This window comes from Anastrepha ludens, chromosome 3, assembly GCF_028408465.1.
Source record: "Anastrepha ludens isolate Willacy chromosome 3, idAnaLude1.1, whole genome shotgun sequence".
In the NCBI taxonomy this organism is placed as follows: Eukaryota; Metazoa; Arthropoda; class Insecta; order Diptera; family Tephritidae; genus Anastrepha; species Anastrepha ludens.
The window spans coordinates 47053040-47068585 of record NC_071499.1 but is presented as its reverse complement, the minus strand read 5'-3'; the positions used below and the strand labels follow the sequence as shown (position 1 = coordinate 47068585).

The window sequence follows — 15546 nt, the reverse complement described above, 5'->3', positions numbered from 1 at the left end:
CTACGACAGGAGTAACGTCGTACGACCTAGACTAGAGCCTTAGCGTAGGAGTGGAAGAAAAGACGAAGGACCGCACAAAAGGAAGACGTGATTAGCCTAAGGTGTATATATAAGGTATATCTCTCTGCTTTTCCTCTAGGTTATACCTTTTTTCTCTCTCGCGGAACGAAAATGCCCAAAACGTTGCATGGCCTTGAAATTTGAAGTTTCACTCCAAATAGTTGACAGTTTGGAGAACAAATTAAATTAAAAATCAGCTACTCTACTGCTGCTATTTTGTTGATGCGTTTAGGCTGACTCCATGTCACTACTCCTAGTTACGGGCTACCCACCTCCGCTACATAGAACTGGAAAATTTCGGTGTAACGTTTAAAATTAAGTTATTGTACGTGTTTTTTTGAATTTCTTTCAAAAATTTGCTCCGAATTTTTGTATTTATTAGATTACTTTGTTCAGCTAAATTTGACATATGGTTGCCTAGTTTGCTGCTATAACTCCACCGAATGGGCCAAAACACCACTGCATAACACCAGAGGAGTGCATGTGCATCCCTGGGGCGTTTAGAGCATGCCCCACTGACATCCTTAACGTCATTCTGCATTTATTACCCGTTGATATTAAAGTTCAATCCATTGCTGCTCAGAGAGCTATTAGGTTAGGAGCGCACCAGGTTCGCTTCTGCAGGTAATCTCCTGTAGGTAATGGTAACATTTCATGAGGCATATTTCTCCTAACTTCTCAGTACTTCGTACAGAGTTTTGGCCTACTTGTTTTCACCGACGGATCCAAGATGGAATCTTAAGTTGGAGCAGTGATTTTCTCTAAATCAGCCAATATTTCAGTATCCTTTAACCTGCCGAAATCTAGTTACGTTTTTCAAGCAGAGGTCTTCGCGATCCTGCAGGCATACAAAGTGCTTAGGAATCGCTGTAGAGAGGGAGAAGTAAATATCTTTTCCGATGATCAAGCTGCGATCAATACCCCGTCCATCGCAATGTTGCAGCTCTCTTCTGGTCAACTCGAACCTACAGAAAATAATTCTCTTATCTGGGTTCCAGGGCATAGGAACATAGAGGGAAATGAAGGTACCTAGAGCTTGCCAGGAAGGGTTTGACGGAACCAGTTTCAGTTGCCCACATCTCAGGCATACGGAGACCCTGTTGTTAAAGGAAAACTCTACAATTTTTTTCTTAAAAAAGCTTAACACAGAAAAAGTTCTATCTTATCGTGTGCTATCTCAATTTGGCTTTAGTACGACATATTCAGGACGCTTAAAGTGCTTGGGATCCGCTGTCAGTGAATTGCCAAATTCAGAACGGCACTCACGGGTCTCTGGGTGATTGTAACTCATGCTGACTCAAGCTTGGACTTCCGCACAACCCTCATTACAAACGCTGTGGGGAAAGAGACTGTTGAACACTTTCTTTGCAAATGTCCGGGTTCGGAGACTAGGCGTTTGAGGTTCCTTAGTGTGCCTATTGGGAATAACCTGAGGCAGCTCTACAGCCTAGATCCCTTTTCTCTACTCCACTACATCAATAACATTGTATGGCTCTAGATTCTTTTGCTTCCTTTTAGTTTTGTAACTTTTCGCAGGTAGTGGCCTACGTTATGGTATCAAAACGGCACCCTGGTGCTACTTGTACTGTACCCGTGGTACGCTTGGACAGCTAACCTACCTGCCTAGATTACTTTGTTGAGTAAACTAATTTATTTATTTATATTTATTTACTATATTAATCGTGCAAATATACAGACAAAATGAAATATAAAATTAACTTAACTACAAACTACTTACCAAGATCAAATTTAGATATAAAAATTCTATATATATTTTCGGTACCCATAATCGATACTTTCAAAAATCGGGTACTGCCGATTCTTTTGAGATTCGAGTAATTACTGCTTTAAAGGGTTCTGGTGGTCTAGAGCTCGAAAATTTTTGGTATTTTCAAGAATTTTTTTTTCACAATAAAAAAATGAAAAACGAAATTTAAAGTGTTTAGACTTTTTATTTAATTTCTTTTACATACAAAAATGAATAAAAACAAAATTTAACAAAATGGTGGGTTTTTGAATTTGACACTCTAAAAATCAGGTTTATTCAGTTTTTTAATAAAATAAAAAGCCGAAATAATTGAAATAAAAATATGATTCTAGTGTGGGCCATAGCCATTGATGTTGGGAAAAATATATTAGAGGTTCAGACGATTCGGTTGAATTGTGTTTTTTTTTTTTTTTTGACAACATTCAAATCGTTTCGAAATAAATGAGTTTAAAGTTTGATGTGCAGCAGCGCGCGGACCGCTCTCTACCTAGTTAATGGCCTGTAGAAGCTATAATATTGGGAATTTCCGCATGAAAATGTAACAGTATATTCTTACTATACTTTTGAAATATTGGAAAAAAACCGATTTTTGGAAATTTCTACCCGGTGCACAGTGGTTCCGCCATAGGACATTGGATGAAAATAGTCATGCTAAAATTATGCAGCAATATTTAGCTAAATGATAGTTCATTAGTCATAGTGACTTAGAGTACAAAAGAAATTTCAACTGCACAAGCAATTCACTTATAATTGGGCCTCCAAAGTAAGAGAATTTGAAAAGTGATAGTTAGCGTGGTCTCCGCTCCGTACTTACGCAGTTCCGGGAAGTGTTATTTTTCTAAGCATTACTGTGTTTATGACCTGTTGTACAATGGGAATTCAAGTTGAAGGTATGTACGACATGTTAAACGTTTTGTTATCTTTTTTAATTATTATTTAATAGGTTTTCAGACCGTACGAAATACGTTCTTTCAAATTTGCCGTTTATTTTTTTTATAAGAAGTTTGTAAAGTTTTAACTAAGTTCGCACGAATCTGCACAAATGAAACATACATTAAAATATTCTTACGTATGCCCTCTTTAAGGAAAAATAATTTCCAGCTGCGATGACCTGCGATTGCGCTTGATATAGCGTCTAATCTGTACCTATGTGACTCATCTACGAGTAAATGTTAGATTTGTGGTGCGACACCTAAAGAAATAAATGACGTAGAAAAGTGTAGAAACAAACAAGTAAACTCCAGTAGATTTGAATTTGGTTTATCACCCCTGCATTCTTGGATTAGATTTTTTGAATACTTTATTCATGTTTCTTATAGAATCGAATTTAAAAGGTGGCAAGCACGTTCATCTGAGGAAAAAGCACTTTTAGCTAAGAGAAAGGAATTCGTTCAGAGGGAGTTTAGAGAACAATTAGGCTTGATAGTTGACAAACCGCGAAGTGGAGGAAGTGGCACCTCTAATGATGGAAATACAGCACGAAAATGTTTCCTTCATTCAACCATATCATCCGAAATCACAGGAATAGACAAACACGTTATTGAGAGATGTAGTTATCTCCTACAATGTCTTTCATCTGTTTTTAAAATTAATTCGAATAAATTCAAAATATACGCAATAGACTCTGCTAAAATTCTAGTTAGTAAATATTCATGGTATAATTTACCTGCATCAGTTCATAAAGTGCTCATTCATGGGTCGAAAGTGATCGATCATTGTTTATTATCAATTGGAGAATTATCAGAGGAGGCAGCTGAATCATGTAATAAATTAGAGAAACAATTCAGACGTGACAATACCAGAACGCACTCAAGAACTGTAACTAACACGGATCTTTTGCACAGGCTTCTTCTTAATTACGATCCATTTATATCTAGTCTACGAAAATTACCATGTAAAAAGAAATCTATGATGTCAAGAGAAGTGTTAGATTTATTGAGTTAAAAGCTTTGTATTTCTAAGTACATAAACTTTTTTGGAAGTGAATATATTATTGTTTTCATAAATAAGAATAAGTTAACTGGCATCAAAGTATACTTCATGCTCATCCTTTCGGAACTTAATGTTTTTTTTCTATTATTGTTTATAATTTAAGATTTATGCAAAACTTTAAACGAAACAAACAAATATTATATAAAAAAATGTGTGTACCTAATTTTCCTTTGACTTTTTATATTAATTATATATTACTTTATTATATATTATTATTATTATATCTTATATATATTCTTATTATATATATATTACTTTTTATATGTTTTAATGTTTTTTTAACAAATAAAAACATTTCTCAACTTAAAAACGTACTAAAAAGTCATTTATCACGCCAAAAGTTCTTATGACCGCTCTTCCTACGCGGCGGGACCTCTGTGCGGTGGTCCCCTTAAGTAAATAAACAAAACGTCGTCAAAATGGTATTGAATATACATTGCCACAAGCCATAAGAAAGTGGCATTGAAAACAAATTTTGATGACCATAGTCGACATACCAACTTGCCTTCCAACAAAGGTAAACAAACAACAACAAAAAAACAAAAACACCCCAAAAACAATAAACAGCGAAACCCGATATGACATTCATATTCGAATAAATTTATAGAAAATCAAGTTAACAGAAAACAATACAGTGCGCGCTAAAAGGAAAAGGTCGCACTTTTGAATGCTATTTGGATGAACACACGCATACACACACAGCTATCTACACATGTAACTACAATGGGCGTGCTTAATAAACGCTAATTGTATGCAAAAGCAGCTGACCAAGGCGTCTTTGTACGCTTAACTTACAGCCATGTTTGGTTAGCCGTAAAATGTTCTTTGAAAAAATGAAAGTCTTTTGCGTGCCACCGCGCATTTTAAAAACTCATTTTCTATGTGCGAGTATCGATTATTAAAAGTGAGATTATATGAAATTAATTGTATTATATAAGCCATGCACTGTACGACTATTGGCTTTGTTCATATGTAAAGCAGTAGTAGGACCGTTAAACGCCATTTGTTGGCCTTGTGCGATTGCAAATTTTCGAATAAATAATAGCTTTGTTGTATAGCCACATTAAACGAAATACTTGTTTGCAAATATTTACAGGCGAAGTGGTGCAGAAACCGGCCTGGGGCAAAGATCAGCCGAACAACTATAATGGCGAGCAGAATTGTGTGGTGCTGGATGGCGGGCGCAACTGGTTGTGGAATGATGTGGGCTGCAATTTGGACTACCTGCACTTCATTTGTCAGCATTGTGAGTATTACAAGCAATTTGTAATTGGAATTAGTTATTATTTAATTACACACTAACACTTACCACTCACCTTGTATTTCGTTGACGTTTAGCGCCCCTTTCCTGCGGCTCACCAGACTCGCAACAGAACACCACAATCGTTGGCCGCAACTATACGCTGGGCAATAAAATCACATACCAATGTCCAAAGGGTCACTCGCTGATCGGCGATGCGGAGCGCACTTGTCGCACTGATGGCACTTGGGGCGGGCGGGCGCCCACCTGTAAATGTGAGTGGTTGAAAAATTTGTATATTGCAATTATTTATGTAAGCGCCGCGACTTTTTATTCAAACCACCATTCTTCGCTGCAGATGTTGATTGCGGTGCGCTGCCGGAACTGGAGCATGGCGCCATTCTACTTTCGGAACAACGTACCAGCTATGGTGTGCAAGCGACCTACACTTGTCACGAGAATTATACGCTCATTGGCAATGAGAATCGCACTTGCGAGTTGACTGGTTGGACGGGCAAGCAGCCGGAATGTCTGGTCGATTGGTGTCCTGAGCCGCCACGCATCGCCGGCGGCAGTGTAAGTGTGACGGATAAACGCGCCGGCTCAACGGCCACATATGAGTGCGAGGCCGGTTATGTGTTGGTGGGCGAACCGGTGAGTCAACTTTTGTTTTCAATAACAAATGCGCAACGGCATTAATTATTTATGCGCAACTGCCACACAGCTTGATTATGAGCATAACTTGTTATGGTATATGTTTTTTTTTTTGCCTTTTTCGCATAGATCATTTCCTGTGGCCTTGGCGGTGAATGGTCCAGCAAGCCACCTTCATGTCGCTTCGTGGATTGTGGTGCACCAGCGCGCCCCGATCGTGGTCACGCAATGTTGGTGAACTCCTCAACCACTGTTGGTTCGATGGTGAAATATGAATGCGAAGATGATTATTGGTTGGATGGGCCATCGGAGTTGTACTGCACAAAGGAGGGCAAATGGTCGGGTGATGCACCGATATGTGAGCTGGTCGCCTGTGACACGCCACATGTGCCAGCTGGTTCATTTGTTGTTGGCTACGACTATAATGTGCACTCAAAGATTCAATATAATTGCGATCCGGGTCATGTGCTGCGCGGCAATCCCACTCTAGAATGTTTGGAAACCGGAGAGTGGAGCGCTGATGCGCCATTCTGCGAATGTGAGTGCCGCGGAAAGGAATTTCGTAGTTTGTACACAAATTCATGCAAATCTCTAACTTGCAGATATTGACTGTGGCGTAATCACACCAATTCCATATGGCTCCGTAAAGTACACACAGAATACTACGTATGTGGGATCAGAGGTTACCTTCAGCTGCACACAGTCACACAAGTTGAGTGGCGTACCCAAACGTGTTTGCTTAGAGTCAGGGGTTTGGAGCGATGCCTCGCCCAAATGTGAAGGTTAGATGCCCGTCTAAGACCTACAACTTTTTTTTATAAATTTTTTATCAAATATTCTTTTATTTATTTATTTACAAAATTGTTCACTCCTCCAGAGATTCGTTGCTCGGAGCCGGTATTGGCAGCGCACAGTTTGCTTTCTGTCACGGGCAACGACCGCATGTACGGTCGTACACTGATACGTACCGCCGATTCGACACAAAATAGCGCTCAGACTTACAAGTGAGTAAAAAAATCGCTAAATGGATTTCTCCATATCACTTTGACTTTTATTTCTATTTAGAATTGGCGCGCTGGCCAAATATCGTTGCGAACGTGGCTATAAGATGGTTGGAGAAGCTCTGGTGACCTGTGAAGACAACGGTCAATGGAGTGGCGCAGTTCCGGAATGTGTGTGTAAGTAAATGAGTAGAAGCGGAGCTCAAATGGGGTTGAATAAAATATTACGGGGTTCATTTGAAAAGTCGCTGCAAAGTCAGAGAGATGGCACTATTGGTGCGTATCGAGTTTATGTTTAGTTAGTAGCATCTCTTGGAAGAACACACACCAAATTTCAGCCGGATCGGTATATTTCATTGTGTTTGACATTCGTTTGAATCGAGGAAGTCGAGTGATTTTACTTTTCCATCACGACATCGAACCAGCTCACGCCTCAGCAGTTGTGGTCACAAAATTGTAGGAAATATGGTTGCAACTCGTTTCATATCCGCCCTCTTTTCCAGACTTAGTTCCGTCGGATAGTAGATTTCCTCTTTTTGCTTTCCTTTGAAAGAATAGCTGATTCGAAAAAGGTTTTATTCAAACGAGGAGGTGATTGCAGAAATCAGTTTCTATTTTTTTAGACTTGCACAAATCATATTATTCGGAAGGGATCAACAAACTAGAATGGTGTTGGACGAAGTGTATAAGCTTAAAAGGAGACTACGGCGAGAAATAAAAAAGCTTAGCCCCAAGCAATTGAATAGTTTTTATTAGAGGTGTAAAAGTAACGAAAAAAAGCAAACCCGTAATGTTCGTTACTATAACGATGAGTACTCGTTACTATCGTATCGTTACGTTACTCGTTACTTTTGATACCTTATCCATAACGCAACGAATCGAATATGTTGTTGTATCATCATTGTATGTTATATGTATCATCGGTATGATTCGCGCACAGTATGACAAGAAAGTGTAGAACTGCAAATGACGTATTGGCAGAATCTCCTAAATTATAATGAAAAAGACACAAATAGGTGTCAAAAATTATTTATTGACAATAACATTTAAACAACAAAAATCTTTCGTTCCTGAACTGAAATTAAACATTATATAAAAACATATTTTAGACAAAACAAAAAATATTTTTGATAAACTAAATTATTAATATATTAAAAAAATTATTGCAAGAATCTTTGGTTAATATTTGAAAATAAAATCTTTTCCATTCTCTTTGGCTGAATAGAGCTGCGCTTCTCGCTTAATATTTGGCCCGATTTCGAAAAAGTCCTTTCAGATGGTACAGAAGAAGCCAGAACTGATAAATATTATATTTATCAGCCAAGCTCGAGAGCTCCGGGTTTAGAATTGCCCGTGCTTGCCACCATTTCAAAGGACACTCATTTCGAGATATAATTTTTCCTCTAAATATTGCCTCTTAGTAATAATACTGCTGCTAACTACAGAGTTTGAAGCTGACACTGACGTCACCACAGCGTCAAAATCTTTCCAAATTGAGTCGTTATCAGCGTCAGTGTTGCTAGTAGTTATAGCTAACTTCGATTCAGTAGGTTCTATAGATTGCTGATGAAAGTTGAACTCGTTTTGCAGCTCAGTTTTCAATGCATCTTTCGCAGACTTATAACTTGATAAATCAAACCTAAATGCGGGTCTAATAGTGCTGCTTTAGATAACACAGGGTACCTGTAAGAATTCTTAAACCTACTTTTATAATCCGTTAGTATTTTTTCCCCCAGTTTCTTTCCTGTATCTGTTATTATATTCGTAGTTAAACTGACCAAAATTCTGGTCATACTTTCCGTCGAAGCCAGGATCATTGAAACAGTCACCTTTTTTCTGAAGACATTTCTTCAGTGAGTTCTTTGAATGGCTTCAGATTTTTATTATTTCTGGCAGTGTATGCCATTCGCCTTCTGAAAGATTTTCTACTGGATTGTGTAAGATTCCATGAGACGCTTCTAAAGTTTCTTGAAGTGAATAAATCCTCTCAATCATATCTAGGGTACTGTTCCATCTGGTCACTACCTCCATTTTAAACTTTAATGGTTTTTGATTAGTTGCTCCTGCATGACAATTAGTTTTTTGGTAGCTATTGGGATCTTGTGGAAATGTTCCACAAAAACACGGTAAATGCTCACAATTTGTCAATCGTATAGCAGCCTTCATGTTCGCTGCGTTACCTGTAACGCTGGCAAATATTTTATTTTGTATGTCCCAATAGCAGAGCAACTTATGCAACTCATTTTTGAAGTATTCGGCCGTATGTCGCTCATGGCACTCTAAACATCCTAGTAATGCAGATTTAATCTCCCAATTTACTAAATAATGGACTGTTACAGCTTGGTAAGAAGTTGTTGCTCTTGAAGTCCAGCCATCGGTGGTAATCGATACATATTTAGCATTCTCGAATTCTGCTTTTAATTGTTTTTGGACTTCGGAGTAGTGAGAATCCAACAAAGTATTGCTTAATATATATCTTGAAGGTATTTTATAACTCCTTATGAACCAACTGTGCTGGCCAATAAAGTAACTTAAATGCTATCGAATCAAGCTTTCTCGCTTTCGCCACTAGTTACAGTTGGCCTCCTGCATTGCTCTGATATATACAGTATTTAGCTCCGTTATGACTGACAGACATCGAAAGCTGTAAGGGGCTTAAACTGAGGGTGCACCCTCTCTCAGAAAGTTTAGTCCAGAGCAGATCGCTTGCCTTGAAATGGTTGTGGAACTGACGTCAACTAGGGCGTTTCCTAACTGGTGGGCGATAAAAAGCCTAAATGAGTTCGGAATGCCTGACAACCCATACAGTAAAATACATTTTGGGAGTCAGTATAGCCTTAGCAATGGATAAGAACCGGGCATTTGTGGAACCGCTGTGTGTTGAGTCGAACATCTGAGCTTTTGACATTTAAAAAAGGCATGCAGAGCCCAAACATAGCGAGCAGAGAAGCAGCGAATCAAAGGTGCATAAAATTTACGCGATTTAAAATAAACAGGAAGACAATATAATAATGGCCGGTGTGTAGTGTGATTAATGCTTTCTTTACTCGTTGTTATATATTAGGTGCGCAACTAAGTTCCCGCTGTTTGTCAATAGATGCCGCCAGCAGTGTGTGCTAGTCGATTCTAACATAACCTAAGCATCATATTCACACTGCGAAGGTAATGCTATGTATTTGGTGGGACCAAGTTGGTGTTATTTATTATAAATTGTTAAAACCAAGCGAAACCGGGAAAACTGGGGATCGGTATCGACTTCAACGGAGACACACGCGGAGAGGCATGAAAAAGTGATTCTACAGCATGACAACGCTCGGCCTTACGTTGCCAAAGCCGTTAAAACCTACATGGAAACACTGAAATGGGAAATCTTACCCCACCCGCCATATTCTCCAGATGTTGCGCCGTCCGATTATCCCCTGGTCCGATCGATGACACATGGTCTAGCTGACCAGTTCCATTCATATGTAAGACTTGAAAAAATCGCTTGATCCGGGGATAGCCTCAAAAGATGAACAGTTTTACTGCGACGGTATACGAGATCTACCAGAAAGAAGGGGAAAAGTAGTAGCCAGCGATGGGCAATACTTTCAATGATTCACTTGTAACCATTTTTTCAGAATATAGTTTTGCCCAAACAAAGTGTCTTCGAAAAACCAAGCTATTCGCTGATCTCAAATAGGCTGACGATCCTTTAAAGAAAATCTGAAAAGTACTTCAGGAGATTCCATTAAATATAATTTCTCACTGAGATCAGTGCTTTCTGTTCGTAGGATTGCCTTCAAACTTTCCTAATTTATTGAAAACGAAAAATTCCTCCTCTTCTTAATTTGGAACTGTAATTGACGGGGCGACCTCCGTAGCTGAATGGAATGATGCGTGGCTACCATTCAGTTCAAAACCGCGGGCATGAAGCACCTAATGAGAGAAAACTTTTTCGTCCCTCGGTAGACAATGCAAACCATGAAAAAGCTCCTCATAAAAAACCATCTACCATTCGAAGACGGCATAAAACAGACTTACGGTCAAAACAAAAGCAGGAAAAATGGTTATGGTTTTTCTTTTTGGGTAAGGAGTAGCATGTGGGACATGCTCTCACTAACGCTTTAACGATTGTCCTCCTCGGCAATTTTTACCCTGGAACCGCGTTAGCATTTCTTCAACGGGGCGCCACGTTTATGTGTATTGACAAAAAAAGTTCCTGCCTACCAGTTCCACTCCTGTCGGCGCATGTAAGCCATCGATAGTATCAATTCCTACCACTCCTTTCATAAGCGCGAAATAAAACATTGGAAAATGTGCAACAGTCCGATACTCACAAACTATTGTCTTTTTTTTTTACTTTGACTATTGTCTTGTTTTTTGATACTTTAGTGAGTGGTCGATTCGAGCGTCTCTATCTATCGTCGGGCTGTCTAAAATAGTTCATCCCCACTGCCAAGCTGTTTCTACTGATGTTGGCGTTGTTGTTGCAGCTGAAGTTGTATCTGCTGCAGTCGTTTCTGGTTCAGTCCTCACGACTGTAGCCGTGAACGTTTTTACGGTGTCCCATTTACCGATGGACGTGCACTGATCCAATACAATTCTTGTGTGAAACCGCACGTTTGCAGTGAAAGGCCTCGTGCTCTGTGCTGTCAACTGTATTCCAGCAACTGGGGCAAAAAGTGCTGTTAGTCTGCTGGAAATTGCGGGAAACTGCGAGGCGGATGAGCTGGCCAGACAAGGGACATGTGAGGTGATCTCCCCGCGAAAGGAGAGAATTGGGATTCCCCTGACTACCTGTGCTCTGCTCCTGGAAAGATGGGCATCGCGCCAACTCAGCAAGCGTTGGGCAAGTACACAAACTTGTATGGTCGCTAAATCCTTCTGGCCACGTGTGGACCGGGGGCGCTCGGGAGAGCTTCTGAGGTTGACACAATATCAGTTCTCGCATCTCGTGGGTTTTCTCACAGGTCACTATGCATGCTGTGAGGCTTGGAATTACCTCAAGTTCTTTTTGCTATGGATGTATGGAAGATGAGGTGGAATCATATCAGCACCTTCTCCTTAGCTGCCCTGCTCTGGCGGGGCTAAGATCCAGGCATATTGGCTCTTACTTCTTTGCTACGCCTGCTGATATAGAAGGCGTTGATATTAGAAATCTGATGAATTTCATCAGTAGCACAAAGCGGTTCACGCAAACTCAGCACAGTCATCGTTCGTAGTCCCTACACTCTAACCCACCCTCCTAACCATCCCAGCACCGCCTCTCCCCGCATCCCATCGGTCTTCCTCTCTCACCTCACCTCGTTCATAATGGTATCACAAAGGGCGTATCCGTCTTTCCTCGTTCAAGTGTGCTCATTCGTTGGGCAAGCATACCAACCTAACCTAACCTAACCTGCTGAAAATGGTGCTGATAGTCCAAGAAGCAGGAGTGCCCTATGAGCATCTGAGTTAGGTAATAGTCGATATCGCGACGCTTTCTATTCATTCACCCTTCGAGATTTGGTATGAGCTTGTAAGTTCACTGGCCTTTGGTTGACTCTTCCTATCTTCTTTGCCATTCGGTAATCGATCGTGCCTTCCTATAGCTTTTCGGTTTAACTTTTTGCACTCCACATAAGCGATACAGCACCATCGCATGGATGTTAACTGGTATCTTTCTGGCAACAATGCATATTTATGCAAAGTATTTATAGTCGTATTCCTGCAATTCAACGACAGCGCCGGTTATGATTCATTATTTTCTTTGATTTTTTACCCATTGCTATTCCTCCGCTGATAAATTTAGAAAAAAAATCCAAAATCTTGCCATTGTAAATTCCCTCTTATTCAAATGAAATGTAGGAGTCATAACCCATTCAATTAAAATTACCTTTTAATAATTTGTTCTATTATTTTTTTACCACTTAGATGTCGAATGCGGCGTTCCAGCCAACATCACGAACGGCAAAGTCACCTTGGCTACAAATGTCACTTATTATGGCGCAGCGGCGCTGTACGAATGTAATCCAAATTTCAAGCTGGATGGCGTATCACGTCGTCTATGCGCCGAAGACGGTACCTGGAGCCACGAAAAACCAGCCTGCAGAGAAATCACCTGTGATGAGCCGGACATCAGTGAAAATCTAGTAGTCGATGTAGCCGATCACTCGGTAGGCGCACAAGCGAAGTTCAAATGCGCCAAGGGACGAACACTAATCGGCAATGATACGCGGGTTTGCCAAAAGAATGGCAAATGGGCGGGCAAAAGTCCCAGTTGCAAACGTAAGTAGCACAAAGATAATTTTTGCGTTATTGATGTCAGCAATAAATTAAATTTCACTAAACTTATAGCCGTTGACTGCGGACGCCCACCAATGATAGAGAATGGTCGTGTGATAGTTGTGAATGAATCCACTTTATATGGTGGCTCCGCCGAGTATCACTGCATACCGAGCTACAATCGTATCGGGCAATATCTGCGGAAATGTACAGAGGATGGCACTTGGAGTGGTGACGAACCGCGTTGTGAAGTGGCAGCTACCGAGGCGCAAGAGAGCTCCAGCCTAGGTACTGGCATTGCGATCGGTGCGACTGTCATCATTGTGCTACTCTTCGTTATTGGTCTGATATTCTTGCATCGTAACAAAGCGCGTCCGGTGAAGAATACCGAGAATGTGCAGGCGGCGGAAACCAAAGACGAGCGCAATGCGGCAGTGATGTCCTACTCCACACTGGAGGCGAATAATCGCATGCATTTGGATAATGGACCACCGGCGACATTCAATACGTTTCAAGTAAACGGCAGAGGTGGAGTGAATGGCAATGCGTCTATTGGACGGAAACCAGGTGGGTGAGAGGCGCGAATAGTAGCCTTTTTTTGTGGAAATAATTAAAACTTGAGTTTACTAATTTATCTTCTGCACAGAGAACATCTACGACCAAATACCCAGTGAGCAATTCTATGATGCGCCATACGAGATGCGCACCAACGACGAAGTCTACGAACCGGAACCAACGGCCGGAAATGTCATCACCATAAATGGCATATCTGTGCGATGAGCAGCATGCGGCACCGAAGTCAGCGCGTTGTTTGCGAATATTTTAATAAATATTCCATAAATTAAGTGCTAAATTAATGTGGAGCATTTAAAGTGTAGTGAACTTTTAAAGATTCCTATTTTTTGTTTTGTTTTTGGATTTCTGTGTGCGCTGCTCTGTTTTGAACAGGTGTTGATCAAAATATGTTATGTGGGTACATTTTCGAAGGGCGCAATGAAGTGTGCAACTATGTTAGCTAAGTGGGTTCATTCATATGTGAGATTTGGACTGATGTATGCGCTGGTCTGCACAAAAAAAAATTATAGCTCGCGCACTGACTTCACACCTGCTGATTCTTATTTAAAATTAACGTCCGGTCTACGTATAGGGCAACAATTAGATGAGTGGGTCGCCCCGGAAACTAGTGAAATATGGAGAAAAGTGCGCCATATTTGAATTCAGAAGGGGTGTCTTGCATAGGAAGAAGTCAGCTTAGGGTTAGTGCAGATTTTTGTTGCGCAGATCAGTGTTATTTAAGAGAATTGCCTAAATTGGCGGAGTTTTTCCAAAGGAATGAAGTCTAGCATAGAAATCTGTTAACTGGCAGCTTTTTCGCTATTCCTTTCTAAATGTTCACTTGCATATCGTAGTTGTGTATAAACATATTATATTTAAAGCATTACTCGACAGTTCTTTTTTTTTCGAAAATTATTTTCATTGAAAATTCAGCCTAGTGGCTTATAAACATTTACGTAGGTACCTATTTTATTCAAATAAATGTATATCGAAATGGCCCTTTAGTTCTAGCTATTCTAATGTATCGATAATCGCTCACATAATCCTATGAATATACATACATACATACATATACATAAATAGCGTAGATATAAAATTGTAGATTTTGTAAATTTTTCTTTAGTACTAAGCTAAAAATATATAATACATACAGACATATGTGTAGACATACATATGCACATCGAGTATAAGTTGCCTTGTAAATATTACGTGATCTGTTTAATTTTTAATGTTAACTAAATATTTATTACTGGTCTGTGTCGCACAATAAACAAATTATAAAGAGAAAATAATATATACGATTAATAAAATAAAACTGAGTATAAAATAATGTAGTGGGAAAATTTATTTTTTTAATGATTTTTGAATGCAGCGATTAACCTTTAAGGGAACAGATACCTGTAAACGGCCATATTTTCCCTGATTTTCATTAAAATTGCTTAAAATGAAGAAGTCAATATATTTTTTTCAAAAATGACATACAGTTTATTTATACATCAAAATAATACATTGGCTGTACAACTAATTAATTTCGTATTTTTTTGTTAAAAAAAAAAACCATTTATTTAAGTATAAAAGTGAAAAAAATATTTTATTCAAAATATTGTCCATCGGAAGCGGCAAATTTTTCCCATATTTCAGGCAATTTATGGATTCCATCGTAAAAAACTTCCCATCTTTTGCACCGAGAAAGTCATCAAGCCATTTTTTAATACCTTCAACATTGGTGAACCGTATTCCAGAAAGGTGATTCTGCATCGCCCGAAACAAGTGGTTTGGGCTATAAGGCGGGCGAGCTAGAATTCCCCATTCGTCATTTTCCAAATAATTTTTGACCGGTACTGCAACATGTGGCCGATCATTGTCATGATGGAAAATCAATTTCTCGTGTCTGGTCGCCCATTCTGGCCGTTTTTCGGCTATTGCTGGCTTCAAACGTATTAATTGTTGCCTGTATAGCTCTCCCGTGATCGTCTGGCCCAATTTTAACAGCTCATAGTACAGCACACCCTAAAAAAAGAAAGTAAATA

At 39.6% G+C, this 15546-nt stretch overlaps 1 protein-coding gene across 7 annotated transcripts in view; it reads left to right on the top strand.

Moving 5' to 3' along the window:
• The window catches only part of LOC128857885 (sushi, von Willebrand factor type A, EGF and pentraxin domain-containing protein 1), a 108465-nt gene extending 93635 nt beyond the window's left edge, over nucleotides 1-14830 (top strand). For all 7 annotated transcript variants that reach the window (XM_054093692.1, XM_054093696.1, XM_054093694.1 and 4 more), the window contains exons 6-15: nucleotides 4917-5066; nucleotides 5159-5335; nucleotides 5419-5714; nucleotides 5844-6252; nucleotides 6317-6496; nucleotides 6592-6718; nucleotides 6780-6892; nucleotides 12611-12964; nucleotides 13034-13528; nucleotides 13608-14830. In XM_054093692.1, the coding sequence (XP_053949667.1) occupies nucleotides 4917-5066; nucleotides 5159-5335; nucleotides 5419-5714; nucleotides 5844-6252; nucleotides 6317-6496; nucleotides 6592-6718; nucleotides 6780-6892; nucleotides 12611-12964; nucleotides 13034-13528; nucleotides 13608-13741 (2435 nt within the window). In that variant the 3' untranslated portion in view covers nucleotides 13742-14830. The remainder of the gene's footprint in view (nucleotides 1-4916; nucleotides 5067-5158; nucleotides 5336-5418; nucleotides 5715-5843; nucleotides 6253-6316; nucleotides 6497-6591; nucleotides 6719-6779; nucleotides 6893-12610; nucleotides 12965-13033; nucleotides 13529-13607) is intronic.
• Nucleotides 14831-15546: the final 716 nt, after the last annotated feature.